Source organism: Equus caballus, chromosome 7 (genome assembly GCF_041296265.1).
Source record: "Equus caballus isolate H_3958 breed thoroughbred chromosome 7, TB-T2T, whole genome shotgun sequence".
In the NCBI taxonomy this organism is placed as follows: domain Eukaryota; kingdom Metazoa; phylum Chordata; class Mammalia; order Perissodactyla; family Equidae; genus Equus; species Equus caballus.
Window position 1 is genome coordinate 1351723 of NC_091690.1, and position 25856 is coordinate 1377578.

The 25856-nt window shown below is 60.5% G+C and overlaps 1 protein-coding gene across 2 annotated transcripts in view; it reads right to left on the reverse strand.

Moving 5' to 3' along the window:
* The window catches only part of AP3D1 (adaptor related protein complex 3 subunit delta 1), a 40655-nt gene that overhangs the window by 9843 nt on the left and 4956 nt on the right, over nt 1–25856 (reverse strand). For both annotated transcript variants that reach the window (XM_023644346.2, XM_023644345.2), the window contains exons 2-19: nt 17402–17497; nt 16561–16641; nt 15357–15437; nt 12951–13058; nt 11290–11419; nt 9723–9862; nt 9479–9552; nt 8014–8063; nt 6607–6656; nt 5949–5997; nt 4639–4784; nt 4413–4561; nt 4106–4336; nt 3342–3573; nt 2526–2671; nt 1898–2039; nt 1084–1155; nt 176–251 (exon numbers count right to left, since the gene is read on the reverse strand). In XM_023644346.2, the coding sequence (XP_023500114.1) occupies nt 176–251; nt 1084–1155; nt 1898–2039; nt 2526–2671; nt 3342–3573; nt 4106–4336; nt 4413–4561; nt 4639–4784; nt 5949–5997; nt 6607–6656; nt 8014–8063; nt 9479–9552; nt 9723–9862; nt 11290–11419; nt 12951–13058; nt 15357–15437; nt 16561–16641; nt 17402–17497 (2053 nt within the window). The remainder of the gene's footprint in view (nt 1–175; nt 252–1083; nt 1156–1897; nt 2040–2525; nt 2672–3341; nt 3574–4105; nt 4337–4412; nt 4562–4638; nt 4785–5948; nt 5998–6606; nt 6657–8013; nt 8064–9478; nt 9553–9722; nt 9863–11289; nt 11420–12950; nt 13059–15356; nt 15438–16560; nt 16642–17401; nt 17498–25856) is intronic.

A 25856-nucleotide genomic window follows, 5' to 3' on the forward strand; every position in this document is an offset into this window, starting at 1 on the left:
GCAGCTGGGGCTGGGACTCGGGGGAAGAGACGAGGTGGCACCTGCACACAGACCGGTAGGCTGGTGTGTGCCTCTGTCCACCCAGGGACCAGGGACCAACGCCAGACGAGGAGGTAGGACAGGGAGTGGACACAAGCTCAGGGCTCCCTGCCCCTGTGCTATCAGCCACACTTGCCTGGCACCTTCAAGGGCACGGAGAGGTCGATCTGCACCACGGGGATGTGCTCCACGCCCGGTGCGTCCTGGTACCGCTGGAGAGGCAATGTCAAGGCGTTATCAGGCTGGACAGACAGACGACACCTGGACAAGGGTCATCACCCAGCGTGACGCCCTGGGGCGCCAGGGTCATCCTGGGGAGCACCGTTCCTTAACCACTAGGGGAACAGTGTATCAGCGTAAACAAGGACAGGGTGACATGCAAAAAGCCTATCAATTTTTGCCATCTAAAACTTCTTTTTCAAGTTGAGAAACTAACACAGGCTTGACAGCACAGCAAGCCAGCATTTCAGACCCAGCAGTGCAGCTGGGATCAAAAAGCCAGACACACAGGTGCTGGCCAGGCTCGGGGGAGTCGCAGCGCTCAGCACAGCGTGCGGGACACGGGCTGCAGCCTTTAGGAAGGTCCAGCAGAGTCACCAGGTGACCCGGCAATCCCCAGAGAAGGAAAATGCTGGAGTGTCTCCCACAGGGAGCCCAACATACCCTGAATGGGGGGGCCGTGGGGCGGAGAGCATGGATGAAGACAGTGAGCATCACCTGAACCAAGCTCTAGAACATTCCAGCCAAATTAGACATCTCCTATGTCCGCTCCCTTCCTGCCAGGAAGCGCCTCCTCTGCAGCCCCACCATTTGTGGGGGCGGCGTGCCCTCCTGTTGGCCCCCTCACCCACAGGGGGTGGCCTGACCGCAGGCGAGTGCAGGACTGCCCTTCTCCCAGGCCTCAGTGCCTGGAAAGGCCCTCACAGTCTTGTCATCTGGATCGGCCACGACAACCCACAGCCACTGGTGTCCACCAACGGTGGGTGGACAGGAGCCCAGTGGAGCCAGGGAATGTCCCTCGAGAATGATCCGGGCCAACCTCACCTTCTGGGGGGATGGAGAGCTCTTGATGTAGAACGGGTTGTTGGCCTGCTCCTGCTTCCGCGCTTCTCGACGCTGCAGAGAAAGGATTCAGGGTGCGCATCAGGGAACGCGTGGACTATGAGCCCTCGTGTCCCCCATGTGTGGGCTACCTCCCAGCAGCAGGCCCTGGGTGGGGGCTGGGACCCCTCAGCACTTTGATTTCTAGCCTGTGACCCACAGGGAGCCGAAGGCCCCAGGGGGAAGAAACCAGTGTGGGTACAGACAGCAAGTCGGTGGTAACCCCAGGAAATGGGGATGACATCTCCATTTTAAGGATGGGGCTCAGAGAGGCAGAGTGAGCTGCCTGAGGCCACTCAGCTCCGAGGGAGTCGAGACAGCAGCAAACCAGACCATGAGTGACAGAGGGATGTGTCTGTCCCTAACTTCAGAGAAAGAAGAGCTCCACACGGGGGAGGAGGGACCCAGGGGGCGCAGCATCCCGGTCCTTTTCCAGGCTGTCTGAACATTGCACATCGTTACAAGATGCCATGCCACGGAAAGTGTGGAGCAGACAGTCGGGGCGTGCCAAGTGCACCCATGGGCCCCTGGGCACCTGCAGCTCTCTCTGGGAAGCTGCTTCTGGTTTTGAAAAAACCCAACCTGGACATCAAAGGCCAGCTCAGTGCTCCCCAGAGAACAGCGGGACACAGAGCCCAGATCCGACAGAAGCATGCATGGCCCCCCGCGGACACGGGGTCAGAGGCTGCTCTGAACAGGGCCGCCTGCCTGGGAGCCCCGGAGAAAGGCAGCCCTGCCTCGGGCATGGAGTGCTCACCCGGGCCAGCTCCTCCTCGTCCGCCTCGGGCTGCCGCGGCTTGGCCTGCCGCTGCTCCTCGTCGTGGAAGATGGCCTTGGGCTTCTCATCCTCAGACTCGCTGTCCGAGAGCGGCTCGTTGATCCAGGCATCTAGGTCCAGGCTACAAGACACAGCAAGGTCATAAGGTGGCTGCGGCCTGAGTGCCCAGCCCTGGACACTCACGGTGGCCGATGAGGCAGGGACTCTGCTGTCCCCTTGGAGATAGGGACATGAAGGCCGGGTGGCTGCTCAAGATCATGGCAGGCAAGGCAGAGTCCAGGGGCCCTGGAGTCCAGGCTGGCCCTCATGGCCCTCCCCATGTTCTGGGGCCCCCACAGAGGCTCACGGTGCCCCTGAGATATGTAGACAAGGGCTGCCAGGAACCCACTTTCCATGGGGTGGCCCCAGGACCTCACAAGAACTAGTGAGTGCCCCGGATACAGCCCGCGTGAGGGGGTCTGCCCAGCCTACGGGGCTCAGGCCTCAGGGGCCTTCCTCCCACATTCCTGCCTCTCCTGGCTGGACAGCAAGTCCAGGGTGTGGTTCTGCTCCCGCTGTCCCTCCTGCCACCCCGGCCTCCTGTGTCCCGACAGGCCGTGTGGCTCACCCTTCTGGAACTGGAACCTTCTTCTGCGCCTTGGGAGCCACAGGGTTCAGCTCCCCGGCAAAGAGGGCGCTCACTTCTTCCGCCACCGGCACGTCCTTGGCCTGAAGCTTCTGGATGTGCTTGACCAGCTGCAAGATGCAGGACGCCTGTGGGGGCCAAGGAGGAGTCACGGAGGAGCCACGGGGGACTGGCCCTGAAAGCCACTCAGCAACCAGAGAGCATCGCTCACACCACACGGATGCTTAGCCCAGGAAGGCGACACAGCCGCTCCCCGCTGAGCCCCAGGGAGAACATCTGGAAAGTTCTACAAGTGGCCATCGGGTGCGGAGGAATCCAGCCAGGAAGAGACCAGCCTGGCTGCCATCTCCTTTAGCAGGAGGAGAGGGAAGAGGGAAAGAGGCCCACGAGAAAAGAAAGTGCCCTCCTACGAGAATCGCCGGCAGCGCCTGCTCCCAGGAGGCACCTGGGCAGCTTCGCACTGCTGGTCTGCACGGGACTGTGACCGGGACTCCACTGGAGTGCGGCTCCCAGGAGCGCAGGAACCAGCCCACAGCCCCCAGCCCAACACCGGCCTTGGGATCATCTGGCACAAGGCGAGCTAATGTCACACACCTGCCCCCAACAGTGGAAGGCCCCCTTCTTCCCCAGTCCCCTGGGCCGGGTAGAGCAGGCAAAAGGGGATTTCCTCAAGTTGCTTTTGGGAAAGGAGCGCTGTCCCCTGCTGGGAAGACCGAAACGCGGCCCGCGGGCTCCTCCCGAGGCGCAGCTCCCCGTGGAACTGCGACCGCGCAGCGCCCGCCCGCCCGCAGCTCTCACCCGCTCCTGGACCTCCAGGTCCGCACTCTGCACAAACTGCGGCAGCCGCTCCACCATGAGCTGGGTGACCTCCTGGGCCGCCTCCGTCTCCGCAGCCTGCTCCTTCTGCTGCAGGATGGACGCGTACAGCTTGACGACGTTCTGCACGTACACAGCCTGGATGTGGCCGGGCAGGGTGGTGACCTTCGGCCGCAGCATGGCCTCGAGGGTCTGATGGGGCTCCTGCAGGTGCCTGAAGATGGGGGGGGTGGGTTGGCGTGAGCACGCGTCCCGACGGCTCCGCACCACAGCGATCCGGAGCTGGGCGCTCGCCCATCCCGCCCAGGCGCCGGGGCTGAGGGCAGGGGCTTAAGGAAGGAACCATGGCCACGAGGCGACAATCAGGGAGTAGCCAGCCAGGTAACAGTTACAAGGACAATGGAAGGAAGCAGATCAACGGCGCGAACGTGGAGATGGGAACCACTCACACCAGGCGGGGATGTGAGGAAACCGGGACCAGACCCGGCCTCGTGAGGGCACGGCCAGCGGGCCCTGGGTCACACTGCCGCTGAGCCCTCACTCGCCCTCAAGACCAGACCCGCTTATGACTAAAGCAGCTCTTCCCTCAGTGAGAAAGGAACCGACACGGGAGACGACGGGCTGCGGGTGCGGCAGCGCCGGGGAGCGAGGGCCCTGCGCGATGCTGGGGGCATGAGGTGGGGCACAGCCCTCCTCTTGGGAGCACAGGTAGGGTGGCCATCCTGTGGCCACTCCCACTGACTCACTCGGAGAACTCCCCGCAGATCCAGGCGGCCGCGTAGAGCACCTCGCAGATCCCGTTGCGCTGGGTGCTGCTGGCCACCAGGTGGGCGCTGTCGAGCAGCGCGGACATCTGCGACACGGCAAACTTGCGGATGGCCTTGACACGGATGGCCACGTCCAGCATCTGCGCAGCAATGAGGTGGCCGTGGCGGGTGCCCTCCAGCCGGGTCAGCTCCACCAGGATGCTGATGTACCTGCAGGAGGGAGCGACTGAGAAGCATGCAGCGTGCTGCCGGCCCCCCACATCCACCTGGCCGTGTGGGGACGGACCACTCGAAGTTGGTGATGTGCTGGTAGTTGGACTGGCTGCAGATGTCGATGATCTTTGTGAGCAACTCGTCGCGGTAGGTTGTGCCCTCGGCCTTGTCCACGTGGGTCATCAGCTTCTTAACAATCTCCATCAGGTTCTTCTTGGACACCTGGGGCGGGAGGGCTGGTGAGGGTGGGCTGGGTAGGAACACAGGAGCGGTAGCCAGCCACTGGGAGAGGCACGCACCATGCCGTACAGGAGGTCGAGGGCCCGCAGTCGGATGGACTCATCCTTGTCGTCCAGACACTGCAGGACAAGGTCCTTGTGGGCCTGCACGGACTTGGGGTGCGTTCTCAGGATCTTAGACATGGCCAACAGCCCCAGGTACTTCACTACAGAGAGGGCGACACGTGGTTAACCCGGCCATGCCTGACGGGCTTTGGGGCCGCCCAGAGAGCCAGGCCAGGTCTGCAACACAGCCCCGCCGCCTGGCCCTGGCAGCCGGGGGGCCCTTGGGGCGCATCTCATGGCCGGACCCCAGGCATTCTGGATGGCATGGTAAGTGTGGGCAGAGCCGGCCTGGGCCTGATAGGGACCTCACACTCACCAGGCGCCACTGTCCCACCCTGCCCAGCCCAAATACACGCTCATCTAAACCAGGGGCAGCGAGCGTAGCCGGAAGCCGGCCTCTGTCAATGAAGGCTACGGCACACGGCCACGCCCGCCACCTACACATCCAGAGCTGTACAGCCTCAAAGCTGAAAAGAGTTACCGTCTGGCCCTTTCCAGGAAAAGTTTGGTGGCCCCTGTTCAAAACAGACAGATCTGGACTCAAAATGAGCAGCCGACACGCGCAGGCCCTCAGAAGCCCTTGCCACCTGTCCCAGCACCGGGTGAGCGTTACTGGCTGGGATCCTTCGAGAGGTGTCGACCACAGGAAGATCGCTCTCGTACAGACACATGAGCAAACGGACAGCGAGGCTGCTTTGTGCTTGGCAGGAAACCACCGGGACCGCCACAGGGCAACTCTCTTACTCATCACAGGACCCCAGGCAGCCCAGCAGGAATAGACACGGCTTCACGTGTCGCGAGACCCAGAAGCAATAGATGCTAACCTGGCTCTGTCCTTCGGCTAGTTCTCTGCTTCCGTTTCAACTGGGCTTCCACGGCCCCTCCCTCAGGGCCTCCCGGGAACTGGGGCTGGAAAAATGAGCCGGGTCCTTCGCGAAGACCTCACCCGGGGCCCCCTCCGGTGAGGTGAACACATGGCCCGGAGGCTGAGCACAGGAGGGCTGTCCCCGGAGCCATACACTGAGACAGCGGCCGGAAGGTGTCCGCCGGGCAGACGAGGGGAGTGGGTGCGGGGGGCCACACCACGTTGATAGAGGAGGTTCCTCTAGAGCCCCGCTGAAGCCCAGCTGTCAGCCTGCCGACACTGGCTTCCAGAGGAAGGGTGTGGGTAACACGGTGCCTGCTTTCTTCTCACAGGAAAGAGCCTCAACTGCACAGTTTAGGGCCCAGGACCCGCAGGGCTCAGACGGTGGGGAGCAACTCACGGTTCTGATCGGAGTCTTCTATTAATATTCTCAGCTTCTGAACACAGAGCTGCACGTGGGGAGAGGACACCGGTTACATCTCATACACTAGCGGTGAACTCAGCGGCCCTGGCCTGCCCCACGCCCGAATCTACCCCCTGCCGAGGGCCCGGCCAGCAGCCCAGGGGAGGTAAGGAGCGCTGAGGCCAAGGAGAGGCATCACAGACTCGCGGAGGATGGAGGGTCTGCACTCTGGGCTTCCAGCCCAACATGCACCCACCACACAGCAGGGGGGCTGCTGGAAGCAATGACGAAGACAGACAGACAGCAGGCATGCTGCAGGCAAGGACCGCAGGCGCCCAACACGGACACGAGGGGAATGCCCAGAGAAACATGAACGGGACACCCTCGTGACTTCCACGGGTGCCAACACATGTGTCCAGAGCACAGATGTGCGCTGCACAGGATGCAGCCATGCCCACCCACGGCACAGTCAGGGGCCAAGAGTGAATGATGGCAACATACATGGGTGGGGTGGCACCTGTCGGAGGACAGGGGCAGGGGACTCCCAAGGTGGGGACAGGGGAGAAGTGGTCTGGCTGGCCGGCTGGTCCTTGGGCCCCGCCCCCTGCCCGTCACCGACTCCACTACCTGGTGCTGCCTGGCACTCAGGACCCACCTGGATGCTGGCACTGTGGTTAGGCATGCCGGAGGACAGGGAGATGAGAACTGAAACAGACAGCCTCGAGTTAGGAGCCTGCCCCCAACCCAGCATGCAGATGTCCCCTCACACAAGTCCACTGTGGCCATGGCCCCTGTGCCCGGTGGGAGAGACATGAGGTGGAAGTACCACCACGTCTGGAACGGCTTGGCCCAACTGACATTTGTCAGTAAAGGGCTCTCACTGCGGGCTGACTGCTCTCCCTGGAAGGGCCCCTCACGGCGGGGTGCCTGGAGCTGCACTGGGGCTCCAGATGCCTAAACACCAGCGCATGAGGTCCCTGCCGAGCACCTGCCCTCCTGGGCGCTGGAATCTCACCCGTGCCGGCCCCGGTGAGAACCCTGCGCGCAGGGTCTCCAAGGCTAAGAGTAGACGAAAGCCCCAGGGGCACCAGCGTCACCATCCAGGCCAGTTCCAGGGAGCTGGGGCCAAAGCCGCCTGCCCTGCTCGCCACACCATCACCTGAGACCCTATGCACTGTGACAGGCCGGCCCGTCCCCTGCACCCCACTCCTCAGCCATCTCCAGGGCCACCTCTGCTCCTGCCATGCCCGGCCTCCCCACTGACCTTCCCAGATGCAGGAGCCCGCTCTCCGAGTCCACTCCCTGGCCCCAAACACCCCCCCTTCCTCTCCCTGTCACTGTCGCTGAGCCTCGGGGCAACTCACAGCCCACGCAGATGCAGTCACGGGGCACGGCCCTGGGGCCGGCTGCCTGTGAGGTGCAGAGTGAAGGCCACCCCGGGTGCAGGAGGAGGGACCAGGACAGGCAGGCAGCGAGCAGCCGCAGCCCTCGAGCCACCAGCTCCAAGTGCCAGTCTCCCAGACACCTGGGCACAGGGACAAGTGACCCGGCAGTAACTCAGGAGGTGGCCAGCCGGGCTGGGGAGCAACGACTCCGGTGCCGACAAATAAAGGAGTCAAGGAGCCTCTAATCAACTGCACGGAAACGCGCCAGCCAGTGCTCTGTGGCCCTCGGCTGGATCTCAACCCAAACAAATGGACTCTAACGAAACCTGAGAAACACGTTCTAACTCCGCTAAAACACTCAGAAAAGATAAGGTGCTGTTGGTGGGTTGACGGGCGGGCCGAGAGCAGCAGGACTGGCACTGGAGGCGGGGGATGGGCAGCGCGCTCTGGCGGCAGACGTGCAAGGAGCCCCTCACCCTCCAGAAGGGCCTCCAGACGGGCTGGGCCGCCGAGCGGCTTCAGAGCCAGAGACAGACATCCAGCACAGGGGCAGGAACCTGCGACTCCAGGTGTCCTCGTGCCACCTGGCGAGGCCAGCGGATGCCACCGGGGACCAGGGGAGGGCCTCCCACCAATGACAGCCATCTGCTCTGGAGCCGGGGAACGCGGGCTCTCACCTGCGATGACAGTGTTCACACATTCGTAGAGCAGGGACATGGCAGACGTGCTGGGGACAGAAACAGAGAAAAGACATGAGGACCAGACGGACTGCTGTGCTGGACTCAGGAAGATGCTGTGGGCACTGCCTCTGAGAAAACACGGTCGGAGGGTGACAGAGCCCAGGAAACCCGACGCCAGAAAGCCACTGGGTGCTGATGCCCGGGGGAGGCTGGGGCAGGAGTCCTGGCGATCACCCGGCCGCAGACCCCGAGTCCTGTCTGACTATGGGTCCTCAGCACCTCCGCCGGTCAGCGCGGCCCAGCCACACTGTCATCTGGGTCATCAGAACCCTCCGAAGGGCACAAGCATCCCCCTTCGAAGCACCGAAGGCGGCCTGAAACGCTGCCCCCACTGGAGGCCAGTCCCCCACCCTTCTAATGCTGTGATCCCCACGAAAAAGCCCAGTTCCCTGACGGCCTCCACCAGCCCAGACCACCACCCCCTGGCTCCACTCTAACGGGGGCCTGAGGGCCAGTCAGACGTGGCCAGGCCTCAGGGGCGTCTAGGGGCCTGGGGAGCACAGCCCAGGACAATGGCGACCAAGGGCGGGCACCAGGCGCATCTGCTCCACCCTCAATATTCTCTCGGGTGGGCCCTGAGCCCAAATCACGGGAAGCCAAGTACACGGACGCTGTGCGTCCCAGAGAGCACGTGCCGTCAGAGCCAGCCCAGGGCCACGGGACCCACAGCTTCTTGTTCTCTGGACACACAGCTACCTTGTGAATTTGGTGCTAGATTATTATCTAAAACCAAATTTTCCAAGGCCAGACATCCATGTTTACTATCTGTTACCGTCTGACCCACTTACAAGTCAGGAAACTGAATCCCAGGGGACGGCGGAGACGTGCCTGAGGCCTGGGCCGCGCAGATAGCACGCAGCTCTGACGTCCTGCGCGGCCTCGAGACCCAGCTCCTCCTGCTGCCCATGCCCACCTCCCTGGGGGACAGCACGGGCAGGATCTCCCGAGCAAGCTGCTGCTCAGCCCCCGATTCAACCACAGGCACCCAAAGTGGTGTGGAAGCTCTTAGAACATTCCAGAACAGGCCAGTGACCTAAGTCACCTAAGGCTCCACTGGACCACTGAATCGACTTGTGAACCTGGGAGGCTGCAGGGGGTCTCCTTCTTCCTTCTGTTTTGTTTTCGCAGTTGCTGTTTCAAAAAGTGAATCAAAGGGAAAGCAAGCCCCAGCCCTGGTGTCCCACGAGGGCCAGGGACGCTCCAGAGACACAGCTCGCTGCCTGGAGCAAAACCACCCAGTGAGTCTATTTCCTTCTTGATCCTGGGAGACTGTCCTCGAAGCTCACCCCTCCCACACGACAGGTGCGGGTCCTCATGCGGGGCAGGAAGCAGAGGCCCGCCCGTGGTGGACAGCAAGGATGGCAGGCTGCCCCAATGGGGCGTGTGGGGAACCAGGGCTCACCTGTGGATCAGGTTGGTGAGAGGCTCAATCAGCTTCTTGCCCAACCTTGGCTCCAAGGGAGTCAGAGCACCAAACTAGGGGACGAAAACCAGTGGGTCACTCGCAGCAGGAGCAAGACCACACGTCCTTGTCCACAGCCAAGAGACGGACGCCCAGGGTCGGAACCTGACTCCACCCCCGCCCACGGGCCCAGGGGCACTCCGGGACACCCAGTCACTCCCGTGGGGACCAGAGGAGTGCTTGCCAGTTTGATGATTTTAATGAGGACCCAGTTGTTGGTCGAGGAGGTCATCAGCTTGAAGAACAGTGGAGCGAGCGAAAGGTAGTTTTTGGGGTTGCGCCTGGCTAGCTCGCAGATGACGTTGACTGCTGCCGACTGGACTCCTGCAAAGTGTGAAGGCATCCTCATCAAAAAGGGGGCGTCCGCAGGGCCAGCCCCACGGCCGAGTGGTTAAGTTTGCGAGCTCCACTTCGGCGGCCCAGGGTTTCACTGGTTCGGATCCTGGGCGCGGACCTAGCACCGCTCATCAGGCCACGCTGAGGCAGCGTCCCACGTGCCACAACTAGAAGGACCCACAACTAGAGTATACAACTATGTACTGGGGGGATTTGGGGAGAAGGAGGAAAAATTAAAAATAAATTAAAAAAAGGGGGCGTCCTCATCACTGGGGGGCCCTCATCAATAGGGAGGGTATCCTCGTCAATAAGAAGGGCCCTCATCAATAACGGGGCTTTCATCAATAAGGTGAGGTCCTTATCAATAAGGGGGTTCTCATCAATACATGGGCATCCTCATCAATGGGGGGGGTCCTCATCAATAAGGCGCATCCTCGTTAATAAACGGGCATCTTCATCAATAAGTGGGCGTCCTCAACAATAGGGGGTCCTCATTAGTGAGGAGCGGACATCCTCATTAGTAGGGGAAGGGCCATCCCCTCAGCAGGCTGCTGGTTCCACGTGCAGGAGCCCTGCCTGCACCCAGCGCTGCGCCCATCACCTTGGGCACAGCTCAAAACCCGACCACCTCGGGGCTGTCACCACCACCTCCTAGGGAAGAGGGCCAGAGGCACCAGGCATTGTCCCTCGCCTGAGGCCACAGGCCAGGCCCCGGCAGGATCACAGTGACTCCAGGGGCAGGACACCCACCAGGGAGAATGACTCCATGTTCCCAAGGCACAGCCCTAGCCCAAGGGGCCTGCTCCAACTTCCCCAAGCAGAACCTTCCTCACCCTGTGACCCTCCGTGACGCAAGGCAGATTTCCCTGCGACAGACGGTGTTTAGAGAAGCTATTTTATGTCAGCACAGCTAGGGTCTCCCAGCTGGAGGAGAGTTACAACAAGGACAGACGAAGGCTGGAATGCGCCCTGTGCTGCAGGACTGGCGTCAAGGCACTGGGACAAGTCGTGACTGCTAACACGCAGCCAGCCAGGCGGAGCGCTCGAGGTGTGCGGGCGTGGGTGGGCGTCTGCCGAGGGCCAGCAGCAAGGAGCACACCAGCCCAGACCGCCTCCAGATCCCGCCCCACGCACAGCAGCAGGGCTCCCTGGAGAAGGGGCGGATCCCAGGCCAGGGCAGCGACAGCGGGAGGCGAACCTGGCATCTGAGGTGCCAGGAAGTAAGAAGGTGCCCTCTGGGGGCATTCTAGGAAGGGGGCCTGGGACCTAGGGCCCCTCGACTCCTTCCTTACAGCACCTCGCACCAGGTCTTCGCAGACGCTGGTGGAGTGCCACCACCACCGTGTGGAGTCCCACGTGGTCCCCGAGTGGTGACAGTGTCTGGGATGCCCCCATCTTAACTCAAATCCACAAACCAGGATCGGGGTCCTCCAGCTTCTCCTTCAGGCGGGGGAAGGCAGGGCGCAGCGACTCGGGGTACTTCAGGAACACCTTGTACATGATCAGCACAGCCTTCTTCCGGATGTACGGCTTGGTGTGCGACATCTGTGGGAGCAGAGCGCCATCGGGGTCCCCTCAGCACTGCTGCTGTCTTTCGCACCCCCGCCACGTTCCACTCCGTCCCCCGGAGGAAACCCTCTCTCCCAGCTGGTCTGGCTTCTAGCCTTGGGGCTGCCTGCACGCCCGCTCTACTGCCCCGCCAAGCCCAGGGATCACACACAGGGACGTGGATGGAATCGAAACCTGCCTCCCTGTGTTGTGTCCATGACCGTAGGCCAGCCTTCCAGAGGCTGAGACCTCCGCCCAGACTCCCTGGGGCCATCTGAGGGATGGCAGGTCACACTGCAAAGAGAGCCTCCGCCCATCAACGAGGGCCTCAGGCTCTTCCGGCTGCCGAGGCCTGTTGCCAAAGCGGAGTGCCAAGGGGTGTCCCAGGCTCCCCTTGTCAAGCCTGGGTCCCCTGCACGCCTCCACCAGACTGCCCTGGAGCTCCTGTGCACTTTGGGGATGTGCTCTGGCCGGAAAGGTCTGCCGTCCCTGGTGGGCACACTCCTCACTCGTCAGGGCCCCCGGGAGCCTCGCCCTAAGACAGTCACGCAGCCCACCGTGACCCAGCCCAGCAGGTGCCGGAAGCAACTCCCAAATGGCCTCCCGTGGGCATGTGACCACCGTCACCGAGGCCAGGGCGCACGCTTTCTGAAAAGCGCCTGCCAGGCAGTATTTTTGGCTTTGCGGGCCAGACGGTCCCTGTGCGACTCCTCAGCTCTGCCCTCGCAGCTGGGAGGTCACCAAGGCGGGGCTGTGGGCAGACAAAATGATTCACAACAGGAGGCCACTGGATGTGGCCCCTGATCCAGAAGCTGATGATGCCGGCGGTCTTCGAGACCATGAGCCAAGACCTAAGCATCCGCATAGCAGACAGGTGGACCAGGACAGACAGAACTCTCTCAGGAGGACCGTGAGCACCCTCCTCAACGCTTTAACGTGACCGAGGGAAAAAAGGCCCTCCCGGTTAGCTAGGGATGCAGGCGGACAGCCGCCATGCCGGAGGCTGTGATGTGGACGAGGACGGCCACACTTGAGAACAACAGCCCAGCACCGCGGGGATCAGCACTGGCTGGGCTTCCTGCCCTTCAGACCGACCAAGCCGTGAGAAGTCAATGCAGCCAGATAAACATGCGTGGCATCGGGGACGGAGCACGAAGGCTCACCCTGACTGCGTGCTGTCGAAACAGGAGCGACCGCCACCTGCACCTCACAAGAAAGTAACTGACGGGTCACTCGTGACCATGCAGGTGAGCATCCTCAGCCAGACCTCACCTGTCGGTGACACACCCCTTCTCCCAAAGGTCTTCGAAGCGGGGAAGACTGGCGGCTGCCAGAAGCTGAGCCCCATCAGGTGACGGACAGGGACAGGGACTCGGTTTCCCACTTCATGCTGGGGACCCTGGCCCGCTTCCACACGCCCCGGAGTTCTTGGTGTGATGTTTTAGCCTCAGTTTTCCCGGCACCCAAACAGCCCAGATCACGTCATAGACCAGAAGTCAAGGGTGGCCTGGCACGCTCACAAACTCACCAGTGTCATGATGTCGTTGGCCAAGTCTCTGGCAAGGTCTGGGGTAACAAAACAGGACAAGCCAGTCAGTGCAACGCCAGTGTCGTACTGGCTGGGGCTGCTCAGGTCCTGCAAAGGGAGGGAGGAGGGTCAGCGGGGGCACCGGCCGTGCGTCTCCCGGCCTAGCTGTGCCCTGCCAGCCTTGCACGAGGCCTAACACGATGCAGACAGTTCCGCACTCTGTCACCAAGAGAAGGGCAGGGGCAGGTGGAAGAGGAGGGACACAGGTGAGGGGAGAGCTGCCCCTGGCTCCGGGCACAACCCAGTGTCCCCAGGCGCAATCGGGGCTGAGCCAGCATCAGTCACTGGGTCTTGAGGTGGCTCCCTGCTTAGAAACCTGGGGAATGAGAAGGCGCAGCCAGCCAGCCCCAGGTGCCGAATGAGCAGATGGCGGGGGAGCCCCCCAGCAGAACCCCAGAACCTCTGCTTCCCCTGGGGGGTCTCTCCTACAGCAGCCATGGACAACGGCGCTGGGCCCCTCCCAAGGGCGAGAGCAGCTTTGGCCTGGGCTTCCCCATCAGGCAAACAGGAGAACCAGCGGAGGAGGAGACGCCAGGCCTGGCCGCCATCATGCTCTCAAGTCACGCCCCAGCGGCTCGTCTACGGCTCTCCCTAAAGCGAGCGGAGAGCCTCGGCTCAACGCCGGGACAGCGCTCTAAGTCACTCACTTGCTCTCGGAGCCGGCCTCTTAAGGGACCTCCCCAAACTTGCTGCGCACGGTGGAGAATACACCGAGAGGCGTTTTAAGAGCTAAGCCTGCAGGCTGTGCTAACAGTGTGAAAGCACCGGTTTTTCCAATCCACTCCAGCCCAGGCTGAGGACACAAAACCGTGTCGGAACCCACAGCACAGAGCCGGGCCCTGACCGCCCGCTGCCGCTCCACGTCATTTACAGGGAGGAGAACGGCAGAGGCCACGGAGCCGCCGGCGCCCGTCAGAAACGAGGGTTTGCAGAGAGGACGCTCAGGCCAACGTCCGCGGGGCAGGCCTGCGGCAGCTGTGCTGCAGAAGTCACAGGCTCATTTAAAGTGACACGCATGGGGAGTGCCAACACTGGGGCCTCAAGGGAGCAGGACAGCAACGGCAGCGGGGCTGCAGCTGCACAGCCAGGACCCCGTGCCCGAGGTGAGACGGCGACAGGCCAAGGAGGGAGCAGCGGCGGGCGGCGGTCACGGTCACCTGCCCAGATCTTCTGGTAATGGGGCGGGTGCACCGCCTGCTCGGCTGTGAGGGCGCCTCGGCTCAGCCGTCCCTGCAGCAGAGCGGAGCTGAGTGACCTGCTCTAGCACATCTCAAGCGGTGACCGGTCTGTGTCTAAACTGAGATTGGCACACAGGGGCAGGCAGCGGGGGCGGGGGGGGGGGGGGGGGCCGAGCCGAGATGGCCACCAGGAAAGCTCAAGCTGGGCCTTGCCGAGCTGGCTGGCAACCGGGTGCTCAGGAGGTGAGAGCCCCTCCGCCCTGCTCTTTCCCGCTCCTCGCTCACCGTCCCAGTGCGGCCGCCCACCCTCTCCCTCCTCCTCTCCAAGGCCGCCTGGCCAAGCTCGCCCCTTGTAGCCCATGGCACCTGACGCCTGGTGCTGCTGCTCCTTGGCCGTGAGCTGGCCTCCCCAGCACCGTGAGAGTGGCAGGCTCGTGTGCCCAGACCTGCATCTGACCCGTGCCGGGCACCAGCACCTCGGCCACTGCCGACACGGCCTGACTATCCCATGGCGCCCACCTGGGAGAGAGCCCAGGTCACCAGGTCACCCTGCAGGGCAACCACAGCTCATGGGGGTCTGGGCCTTGCCCCCGGCCATCCGTGAGCCCAGGGCTACAGCCTCCAACATGTGATCTGGGGCCAGGAAAGGAGGGGGTCTCCAAATCCTGGGGCCAAGGAGGAAATTTACTACTCGGTGGTCTTCAAAGATCATTTCAAAACATAAAAAAAACTACACGTGACTGAAACACGCATGTGGTTTGACCCACGAGACCCAGCGGCAGGAAGTCCTACACCAGGAAGGGTGTACACCCCATGCAGGCACGCCCTCAAGAGGGAGAGGGATCTGAAAGAAGGGGGGCGACTGCAGAGGCAGCCCCAACGCCAAGAAGTGGAAACGAGAAGAGGGGAGTCTAGCCACCCGCCAGCCCTGCCCGTCCGCCTGCGAGCCCCAGGGCAGGCGCCCCACCACTTCAGGGCATCTCTGAGAAGACGGGCATAGGCGATGTGCTCGCTAAGGGGCTCGCAGGGGGTGCGGCTGGCCTGTGCTTTCTACTCGCCGCACAGAGCGACAGAACAGCCAGCGTGGAGAACAGACGTGCAGGCGTGGGGACAGCAGAGCTGCACTGTGGAGTGAGAAGGTCGAGGTCCTGCGGGAAGGGCCACCTACCTTGCGGATCTGGTTGGTTGTCAGCATGATGACGTCGGTCCCTTCGTGAAAGCACTGAGAAGCAGCGAGGTAGCCGATGCGCTGTCAAGGGGAACATCGAAGGCGTCAGAGGTGAGACGGGAACCACGCCCCTCGGGGCAGCTCCAGCCCCTCTTGAGCTGCTGCCAAGCCAACCCCCAGGCCCGGCAGCAACACCCCGCAGCCTGGCCCCAGGGGCACAGGTGAGTGGGCGCTGGGAATCCATTCATGAACCAAGATGGGGGTCTTAGTCTGACCCCGGCAGGGACCCGCAGGCAGGCGCTCAGGGCTGGCAGCAGCCTTAGCCTCAGCTGCCCAGCGGTGGACGGGCCCACTGAAAACTGAGCCAACTCAGGAAAATTACAGAATACCCACCAATGGGCCATGGGTGTGGAAAAGCACTTCTCAGAACATTTACTAAAACGGGAGACACGCTTATGTCATGAGATCAAGGGAGGAGAAAGCAATGTCACAAACTGCTCCCAAACAATGGGACCCCTGAGGCACAGAGAATAAGGGCTCAGAAAATGACTAAGAGGCACCGGGACAGGTGACAAGGTGGCCTCTGAGTGGGATGATCAGTGTTTGCTTGGCTTTTTTGAGGAAGATTAGCTCTGAGCTAAGATCTGCTGCCAATCCTCCTCTTTTTGCTGAGGAAGACTGGCCCTGAGCTCACATCCATGCTCATCTTCCTCTACTTTACATGTGGGACACCTGTCACAGCATGGCTTGCCAAGCGGTGTGTAGATCCGCACCCAGGATCCGAACCAGCGAACCCTGGGCCACTGAAGCAGAGCGTACGAACTTAGCCACTGTGCCACCGGGCCCAGGCCCCCCTCCTTGTTTTTTTTAAAGAGTTACAAATTTATTTTAATTGGTATTAAAGATATATAACACCAATCCTACAAACCCATAATTTCACGGACATTACTTAAAATTGAAAAAAAAGTGTTATGTAAACAGTGTGAATAAACAACTTGACGAAAGCTGTAAAGGGGACATTTGCCTCCAGCCTGGCGGGACTGGGTCACTAGTGCTTTTCCTGTTGTTTTTCACGGCTGGGCCGCTGGCCTCAGGATGGGCTGCAGCGATATCCGGGGATGCCCCACTTCCACCAGGGACCCCCCAGCTGCCTCCCGCCCCAACAGCACGGGGTTTGGGACCCACAGCAGGCTCCTCCACGCACCTTGAATGTGAACTTGGAGGCGCTCATCACTTCTATGATGTTGAAGGCGGCCCAGCTGATGTCGTATCCCAACATCTGTAACTGCAGAGGAGCGAGGCACAGTGACTACCTCACGAGCCAAAGCTGAAGCCAGAGGACGCAACGTCCCGTCACAGCACGCGGAGAACGGGCGCCACCCGCATGCCCAACACGCGGGCTTCACCAACACACGCCCTGGCGCACGGCCCTTCTTCTGACAAGCTAGTCTCCACGTTAAGACACAGAGACAGGTCAAGAACAAACACTTCAGAAGGATAAACGCCTGCGGCCGAGGTCCCAGAGCTCACACGCACTGGTTAAAACCCCACAACCGTTGCCAATCACTCCTCCTAGACGTTACGCCGCGACGGGACCTCTGGCAAGCCTTTGTCGCCCTCCCCAACCAGGAAGAAAGCCCTGCAGGGGACAGCCCAGCCGGCTCAGGGCTGAGCCCCACCCGCTGGCTTCTGCGGTCCAGCCCGCGCAGGAGCTGAGATGCGGGGGGCACTCCCACCAGCCTCCGCGTGGAAAAGGGCCCCACAGGACCCAGGCCGGCTGGACGGAGGGCTCCACCAGGCCCTGCGCATGTGGTCGTCACGGCTCGCCTCTCCCTCGACTCTAAGGCCTGTGCCGGGAGCTGATGGCGTCAATCAACACCTCGTGGGTCGACAGATGGACAAATGGGTGGCGGGACAGACGGATGGGCAAACAGATGGACAGACAGATAGACAAATGGATGGGGAGAGACAGATGGATGGAGGGATGCGGCATGGCAGCGGGCGTGGCCCTGCGGTGCCCCCTGGGCAACCACCGCAGTACTCACGTAGGTCAGCTTGCAGACGGCGTTGGCTTTCACCGCGATGTTGTCCTGCTTCAGCTCCTGCTTGATCTCATCAATGCACTGAGAGATGTATTTTGCCTAAAAGGAAAAAAGAGAAATTGAGAAACTGCAAGTGGCTGGCTAAAACAGTTAAGAATAATCTCTTCAGAAAGAAGCCAGACACAGAAGACCACGCAGTGTACAGTTCCACGTCTCTGAAACGTCCAGCAGGCACAGATGCAGAGACGGACAGTGCATGTGTGCAGTCAGGGCCAGGGAGAGAGCGGGGCAGTGGCTGCTGATGGGGCTGCTTTTTGGGGTGAGGAACGTGTTCTAAGACTGACTGCGGCGATGGTCGCGTGACTCTCTAAATCTACGAAAACCTCTGAGCTGTACACTTTAAATGTGTGACTGCACGGCAGGCAAACCATGTCCAACAGAGCTGCTGCTGAAAAAGCCAGGGGCCGCCCCGGGGCCGAGCGGCTGGCTTCATGAGCTCCACTGCGGCGGCCCAGGGTTTCGCCGGTTCGGATCCTGGGCGCGAACGTGGCGCCCCACATGCCACAACCAGAGGCACCTACAACTAAAATATACAACTGTGTACCCGGGGGCTTTGGGGAGAAGAAAAAAAGAAGACTGGCAACAGATGTTAGTGCAGGTGCCAATCTTTAAAAAAATGAAATAAATAAAAGGCCATCAGTGGGACAGGACAGCAGGAATCCTGCAGAATCGTCCTCCCGGAGGGGCAGGGAGGTCGTGAAGTGGGGAGGAGGAAGACGCACGCCGAAGCAGCCACATGGAGGTCTGTCCTTCTGGCTTCTCGACTTGAGTGCGTATCTGATGTTTGCTAAACTGAAAAGTTTTAAAAACAACAACAAAAATAACCGTTTCAAAACAGAATATTAAGACACGGAAATTTTCTCAGTCCTCCAGTTTCGCCTTTTAACAAACTGCAAACGAGAGAAGGTACAAGGCTGGGAAGACATGCCCACGTCTTACTGCCCGAAGGCTCGTCCCTCGCACTGTCTGAGTCACAGCTCTCGTGCGTGACCACGGGGTGGCTGGTCTACCTCAACCCCACGCTGCCACAACACATGGGGCCCAGACTGACATGCACCCCTGCAGGCCAGCAGCTCCCACTTCTCCAACAAGAAGGGCTGCAGCCAGGTGGCGGCCACCCACCTTCCCTGCACCTCCAGTCACAGGATGACCTGGGGCCTCCCCAGGGTGACAGGCGACTTCGGGATCCTCTTCCAACTCCTCCTTTTGCTCAAGACAACAGAGTGCGTGAGGATGCTTCCCGCGTGCCGGGTGCCCTTCCCAGTACTTTACAGAACCCACTCATTTGATCCTCAGCACCGTGTCCCCAGGTGACAGGAGTACACCAGCCCAGGTAGGCGGAGCCTTTCGCAGTCCCTGCGGCATCCTGCACTCACTGCACACGCGCAGCAGCCCCTTGGCTGGACCCCCCAAAACCTGCCGCCACACTGTAATTCAGCGCACCCGAGAGTCCTGGGAGGGGAGAGCTTGCAGGGGAGCCCCGGACCACCAGTCTGCTGGGGCCAGAGGCAAAGACTCCACGAGGGGAGGGAGTGCCAGGCCCCTGTGCCTCTCGCTCGCTCTGGGGTTGGGGCCACCCAGGAACAGCGTTGACGCACATATAGCCCAGGCAGGCCAGCTGGTGCTGGCCCTCGGGCCGTGACTGGGGGCTGGGGCACAGACGAGGAGCCAGGCTGGGGGAAGATCGGCGTGAGCAGCCCACCCTGCCTTCAGGGCCACAGGCACCAGTGCCTCCCAGGACACCACCCACAGTGGGCTGCCCGCACCAAGGGCCTGGCATCCGTGCCCAACGGCCACCTCAAGGGCTCCTCTGAGGCTGACGCCCACGCTGTTCAACATCAAGCTCTCCGGGCCCTCTCTGAGCCATCTCCGGCGGCCTCTCCCGCAGCCGGGGCGCTAGCTGGGTGCGGCTCCCGCCGCCTTCTCCCTGTGTGCAGTCCATGACACGAGCAGCGCCTCCTTCCGTCTCCACCACGTGTGCGTGGACCACGTCATGTTTATCCATTCACCAGCGGATGCGTACTTTTCGGCTTGCATGAATCACACTGCACGGACATGCTGCTGTGTACAGGTGTCTGCGTGGACAGACGTTTTCAATTCTCTCAGGTTTCCTCACTAATTCAGCACGTGTACTAAACCAGCATTCAAACAGGTCTGACTGGAAGCAGTACTGAGACACGGGGCCCAAAGCAACTGATGTCCCCTCTGGGAGCAGCAGGGCACAAGGCTTCTAGCCCTTCTGCCCCAAAGACACACAGAGATGTCACCACAGCAGCCCAAAGAGAACCCAAACCTGCTCACGAGGTGAGCAGTCACCACGGGGTTCAGAGCACGTCTGTCCAGGCGATGCCCCAGGCCCACATGCACCCGGCGCCCCACAAGGCACGAGCAGCTCCCTCCACCATCTGAGAAGAGCGACGAGTGAGAACCCGTCCAGCTGTCCACCCAGTGGCAGGATTCAATGGTCCTCCTGCCACGCTGTCCAAAAGTGGCCACCTCCCCAAAGACCAGGGTGGCAAGCACGGCCAGTGGAGTCCTGCTCCAAGTGCCCTGCACACTGACCTCCACTGCACACACATCCTCCATCTAACATGTCACCCCGGACCATACCCCGACCGGGCCCAAGACCCTTGGCCGCCCCCAGCTCGGGCTCCAGGGGAAAGAAGCCATTTGAGTACTCTCTCAGCCACAGAATATTTTATGAATATTTTATGATCGAGAGTCAGAACAATGGAACAAGCGTCACCATACCCTTCCAGCAGGCTTCAAATGACTACATCCTGCTCAGGGATCCTGGGTTCCTGGCCCTGCACACGGATGACCCCTCCCTGCACCCTGGACTGTGGCTGTTAATGATTTAAAAGCACAGAACAAAAGGACCTTCCCCGGTGTTGGAGAGACCGGCCTCACACACGGAGGAGGCATGGGAGACGGGGCAGCCACTGTGCAGGGCGGCCTGGCAGCTCCTCCAGGTCAAACAGAGTCCCGCTCCCGGGTGTCCACCCAAGAACGCTGAACACAGGTGTCTAAACAAAAACCGGGACCTGAGTGCCTGTAGCAGCATGAGTCACGACATCCCCGAAGTGGAAACCAGCCAGACGTGCCCCAGCGGATGGATGGATGAACACCAAGTGCTGCGCGTGCATGTACCAGCTTCCTAGACGCCCCAGGGACACTCGCCCCAGGTTTCAGGAGGGCCGGGTGGAGTCCACTCCCGGTATGTCCGCGTAGCCCCTATGAGACCAAGCCTCCCACACAGACTGTGTTAAAACAACTTCCTGGAGGCAGCAGAGAACGAGCAGAAGCGCTGGGTCAGGGCCCGGCCTCTCGTGGGTTTTCCCTGAGCGCCATGCGAGTAGCTGAGACTAAGATAGGAGGGAGACCTGGGAACAATTAGCTTCAACAACCAGAGAGCAGAGATTGGGTGAAGACAGCCGCTGGAAAATGAGGAGGGAAATCCCAAAGAAGGGAGAGTTGGAGGGTACCCATGTTGTGCATATAAACTCAGCCCAAACCTCAGGCTGACCCCAGAACTGTGCATGCACGGGCATGTTCCCTCAGGGCCCCGCTAAAGCTAAAAGAACCACACTGCAGCTTGCCCACTGCAGGAGAGGCAGAGCCAGGCTTCCAGATGAGCTCACTGCCCCTAAAGGAAACGCTCCCCCTACAAAACCACCCTCCTCGGAGGACGTTAACAGAACCCAGATTCTCCACACTGCGCCAGTTGCCCAGAATGCAACCCCAAATTACTCAAAATGAGGAGCAGAAAAACATAATCTCCATTCAAGAAAAAAAGACAACTAACGAAGACGGGCACTCAGATAACCCAGATGACGGAATTAACACACAAAGATTTCAGCCCAGCAGCTGAAACCATGCTCTTACGGACTAAAAAGAAAATACGCACATAATGAACAAACAGAGAGGAAATCTCAGCAGAGAAAGGAAAGTGACGTGAAACAACCACACAGAACTCTAGAACTGGAAAATAATTTTCAAAATCAAACATTCACTGGATGGACTGAACAGCGTATTGGAGACGAGACGAGACAGTCAGGGATTTGAGGTGGAACAATAGGAAATCACGCAGTCTGGAGGAGAGGAAAGTTGGGAAAAAAAATGAACAGCCTCCGGAACCGCGGGACACGCCAAGGGTGCAACACACGTGTAACTGGGGGCCAGGACGGAGGAAATGTCTGGGGGACTAACAGCTGAAACATTCCCGAACTGGGTGACAGACACAGATTCACAGGTTCAAGCAGCTCAGCACCCCAACAGGAGACAGAAAAGCACGCTCAGACACACGGCAGCCAAACGCCACCAACCGAAAATACGGAGGAAAATCTTAAAAGCAGCCAGAGGAAAACACACCCTACACACCCGCAGACAGCAAGGGCCACACGGCAGCTGACTTACGCCCGGAATCAACGGAGGCCACCGGACGCGGAAGAAACTACTGAGCCAGAACCCTCTCTCCAGAGAAAACATCCCTCAGGAAGGCAGGCAGCGCAGCAGAAGCTGAGGACGCCCGCCCTGCGCTCAGAGCTTTCGCCGACCCGGGGACAGACCACAGCCCCAGGAAGCGACGGCCTCAGGAAGGCCCGCCCGGACTTCAGTTTCTAGGCATAAAACTAGTGCTCGGGCTCATGGCTCCCACACACAAGAGCGTGGAAAGAATTAGAAAAGACACAAAATAATGTTTTGTACTCCCTTGGGAGCGCTTAAATGTTCATCTAAAACAGTCATGTGAAGTTGAAGTAAGGAAAGGGGCAGAGAGCGGTGACATTAATCTTTTATTTACACACAGCGCTGCTAAGAAAAAAGCACTTATTCCCCGTTTTACAAGGAAAAGAAACTGGTCAGGGTATACCAACATGATCCAGACCCAGAAAATCCTATTAAAAACGTAAATTAGAAACACTTTAAGGTCTAAAGTATAAATGGCTACATAGCATCAACATTTTTCTTAAAAAAAGAATCAGAGGTGCGAGCATGATCACGTTCTCAGACCCCCGCCCGCTCGGCGCGGGTTCACACTTCACCACGGAGCTGCGAGGCCGCTTCACTGCTCCAGAGTTTAATTTAGAACAAAGGGTCCAAAGTCCCTCCCAGGGTGACTCCCCAGAGACACAACAACATGGCAGTTCTGGCCCGCCTGCTCAGCAGAATGCCCCAGGACACTCTTTAAAGAAAACCCCAGATTCCCGGGCCCTCCCCAGCCCAGTGGAGCTATCTTCACGCCTGCGCTGCTGCCAGGGCAGGGCGAGCTCGCAGCCACCGACCTGGCCCGGGCTCGACGGCTTCTGTAAGGAGCAGGTCAGGTTCACAGCAAGACCGAGCGAAACGCAGAGGTTCCCTGCCCCCACACACGCACAGCCTCCCCCACTCTCAACACCCTGAGAGGGGCATTTGTTACAATACTCGAAGCGACAGGGACACATCGTTATCACTCAAGGTCCACAGGCGACGCCAGGGCTCACGCCCTGAGTTCTACGTTCTGTGGGTTTGGACGAATGTACGACGACAATATCCACCATTACAGCATCATACAGAGCAGCGTCACTGCCCTGAAGGTCCCCTGTACCTCACCATCCCTCCCCCCTCAACCCCTGCCAACCACGCATCTTCTCAGCGTCTCCACAGTTTCGCCTCTTCCAGAACGTCCGAGGGTTGGAGTCACACGGTGGGGCCTCCTCAGATGCGCTTCCTTCACTTCACAATGTACACCCCGTCTTTTCACGGCTTGACGACAGCTCAGTTCTTAGCGCTGAATGGCGCCCCACATCTACTATCCCTCCACCTCGTGAAGGACATCCCCACCACCTCATCCCCCGCCATTTCCAAGAGGTTCCCTCTGGACCGCCCCAAACCTCCAGTCCTGTGCGCGCCCAGAGCTGCCCGCGGGCTGGGCTGAGCTCCATGCTGGCAGCAGCGCCCACTGGCTCTGGGCTCAGGACTCGAGCCCACACCCCCCTGCTCGGGAGCACGAGCCCGGCGGCCCTCAGGCCTTCAGGGGCTCCGGGCGGTGGAGACCGCCGGGGCCGGCGTGCAGAGCATGGCCTCGTGATGGGTCTCAGTCAGTCAGCGTTTCCAAGGCACTCGGATCTCAGACCAGGAAAATGTCACCAGTCGTCACGATAACTGGGGCAGGGAGGGGACCCTTAGTTAACATATGCATCTTGCCAAGAATAACCCAGTCACCAACTATGATCACCATCACTTCAACAAGAAAACACATTTTAACCCCAAAAAGTAGGAAAGTCAGTGTTGAGATGAAAGAAGTTGCACTGACTACATCTGTGCATGACCAACGACCCAGGACTGTCCTCACTTCCTCTTTGCCTCAGACAGGCTCAAACAACCCTGTGGCAGGAGGAGCCCCGGCCCCCTGGAGAAGCACAAGGCTGAAGGCCCACACCCAGCCGTCAAGATCGACTGCGAGTCCAGGAATCAAGCAGCGACGGTCCAGTGCAAGGAGAGACACGCTGACTGACGGGCCAGGACAGGAGCCTGAGCGCCCCCGCTCAGTCCTGCCCAGCTCCCACCGCCTGCAGTCAGCCCCGAGACCCTGTGCAGACACATCAAGGAGCTCTTGACAGCCACTTACGGTCTTTCCCGTCACCCCCGGCTCACAACGGACACCCACGAGGGGGCCCGGCCCACCGAAGGGGTGGGAACACTGTTAACAAGCCTTTGACTGCAATTCACACAGACACAAGTAGATTAGTGGGGGCTGGGGTGGGGGACTGGAGCACCTACGTGGGCACAGGGTTTTCTTTCGCGGTGACAGAAATATTCTAAAGTTAGGCTGTGCTGATAGCTGTACACTTTTGTAAACACACTAAAATTCACTGAACTCCAAGCTTAAAGCAAGTGGATATTACGGTACGTAATTACATCTCGATAAAACCGTGTACAGAAAAAACCACCCTGGCTGGACCAGAATCGCCAGCTGATGCTCCACACGTGACCTGCTGGCCCCTCCTCCGGCAGTGGGCGACAGCAGCCCGGAGACCCCGGCCCAGCTCCTCAAGCACCCCCGCAGCCAGCTTCAGGGCCCGAGTTGCTGTGCTGAAAAAACATCTGCCCGGTAGACTCATGCGGAGGCAGGAGGTGACCTCACCCAGGGTCCCACCGGCAGTGGGCGGTGGCGCCAGAAGCTTGCCTCCAGGCACAAGTGGGCTGCCCAGCACTGGCTGCCCGACAAGGACAGGAGCAAAGGTGCGTGGCTCAGTACGTGGCCTGTGTCAGTGGCTTTGGGAAAGCCAAGACTAGGAGGGTCAGCGAGGTTCCACCCAGATGGCGAGGCCAGGAGCGCCTGTCATCTCTGTGCCACCGCAGGGCAGAGTCCAGGACTTAGTCATGGATGAGCCATGGGGGGGAGGCAGCAGGCAAGCCTCAGACTCCCCAACCATCAACCTCTCACCCTACCCCTACCCTCCTGAAGAGGGGTTACTCCGTGGGGGTGACCATGCCGCCCAGGGGACACTGGGTGACGTCTGGAAAGGTTTGTGATTGTCATGACTGAGGGTGCTCTTTGCATCAAGTAGGTGGGGCCAGGGATGCTGCTCCACACCCCTCAGTGCCCAGGACAGCCCCCCACAGAGAATGACCCGGCCCCGATGCCACCGTGCGGAGACAGGCCCTGGCCTAGAGCACACCTAGGCCACCACGCCTTCCTTTCCTCAACCCCTCCTGGGCTCTGCCAAGCGCTGTGCGCACGACCATCCCCAGGAAGCTGGTTACGAAGGCAGACGCGACCCCAACCCCATTACACAGACCCCCTCCCCAGCTGTCCTCATAGCTGCCCCCACCCACAGCCTGGCCACACACTCCGCCCTGGGCCTGGAGGGTGCCCTTTCTACAAACGCCCACAAGTCAGTAAGCCAGACAAAGAGAAAGAGGCCACAGCCCTGAAGAGAAGAAACGGCTTCATGAAGGACGCACACGGCCACCATGCCAGGGAAAGCGTGCCCAGCCACACTCCTAACGGGGAAGGGAAATGCCAGTTCTGCCATGCCGCGGGGCACGGGGGCCTTCACAGCGGCTGCGGGGATGGAAGCGGAATGAGCCACTCGGTGGGCAGGCGACACGATCCTGCACGGCTGCGGCTCCCCACCCCACTGCAGCAGCTCCACTCCCGCAGAAGGCCATTCAGACAGGGGCCCCAGTCTGGAACTAACCCCAATACCAGCACCGCTGATCGGACAAACAGAAGGTGGTGTAGACAGACAGCAGGACGCTGGCAGTAACGCAAGGAGCCGGCTCCAGCGCGCGCCTGCAGCAGGGAGCGGAGGAAGCCAGACAGGAGAATGAGGCTTCCAGCACAAGCAGGGCAGACCATTTAGGGACACGCCCCAAAGCAAGGCAGTACCCTGGGAGAAGGCAAGACAAGTAC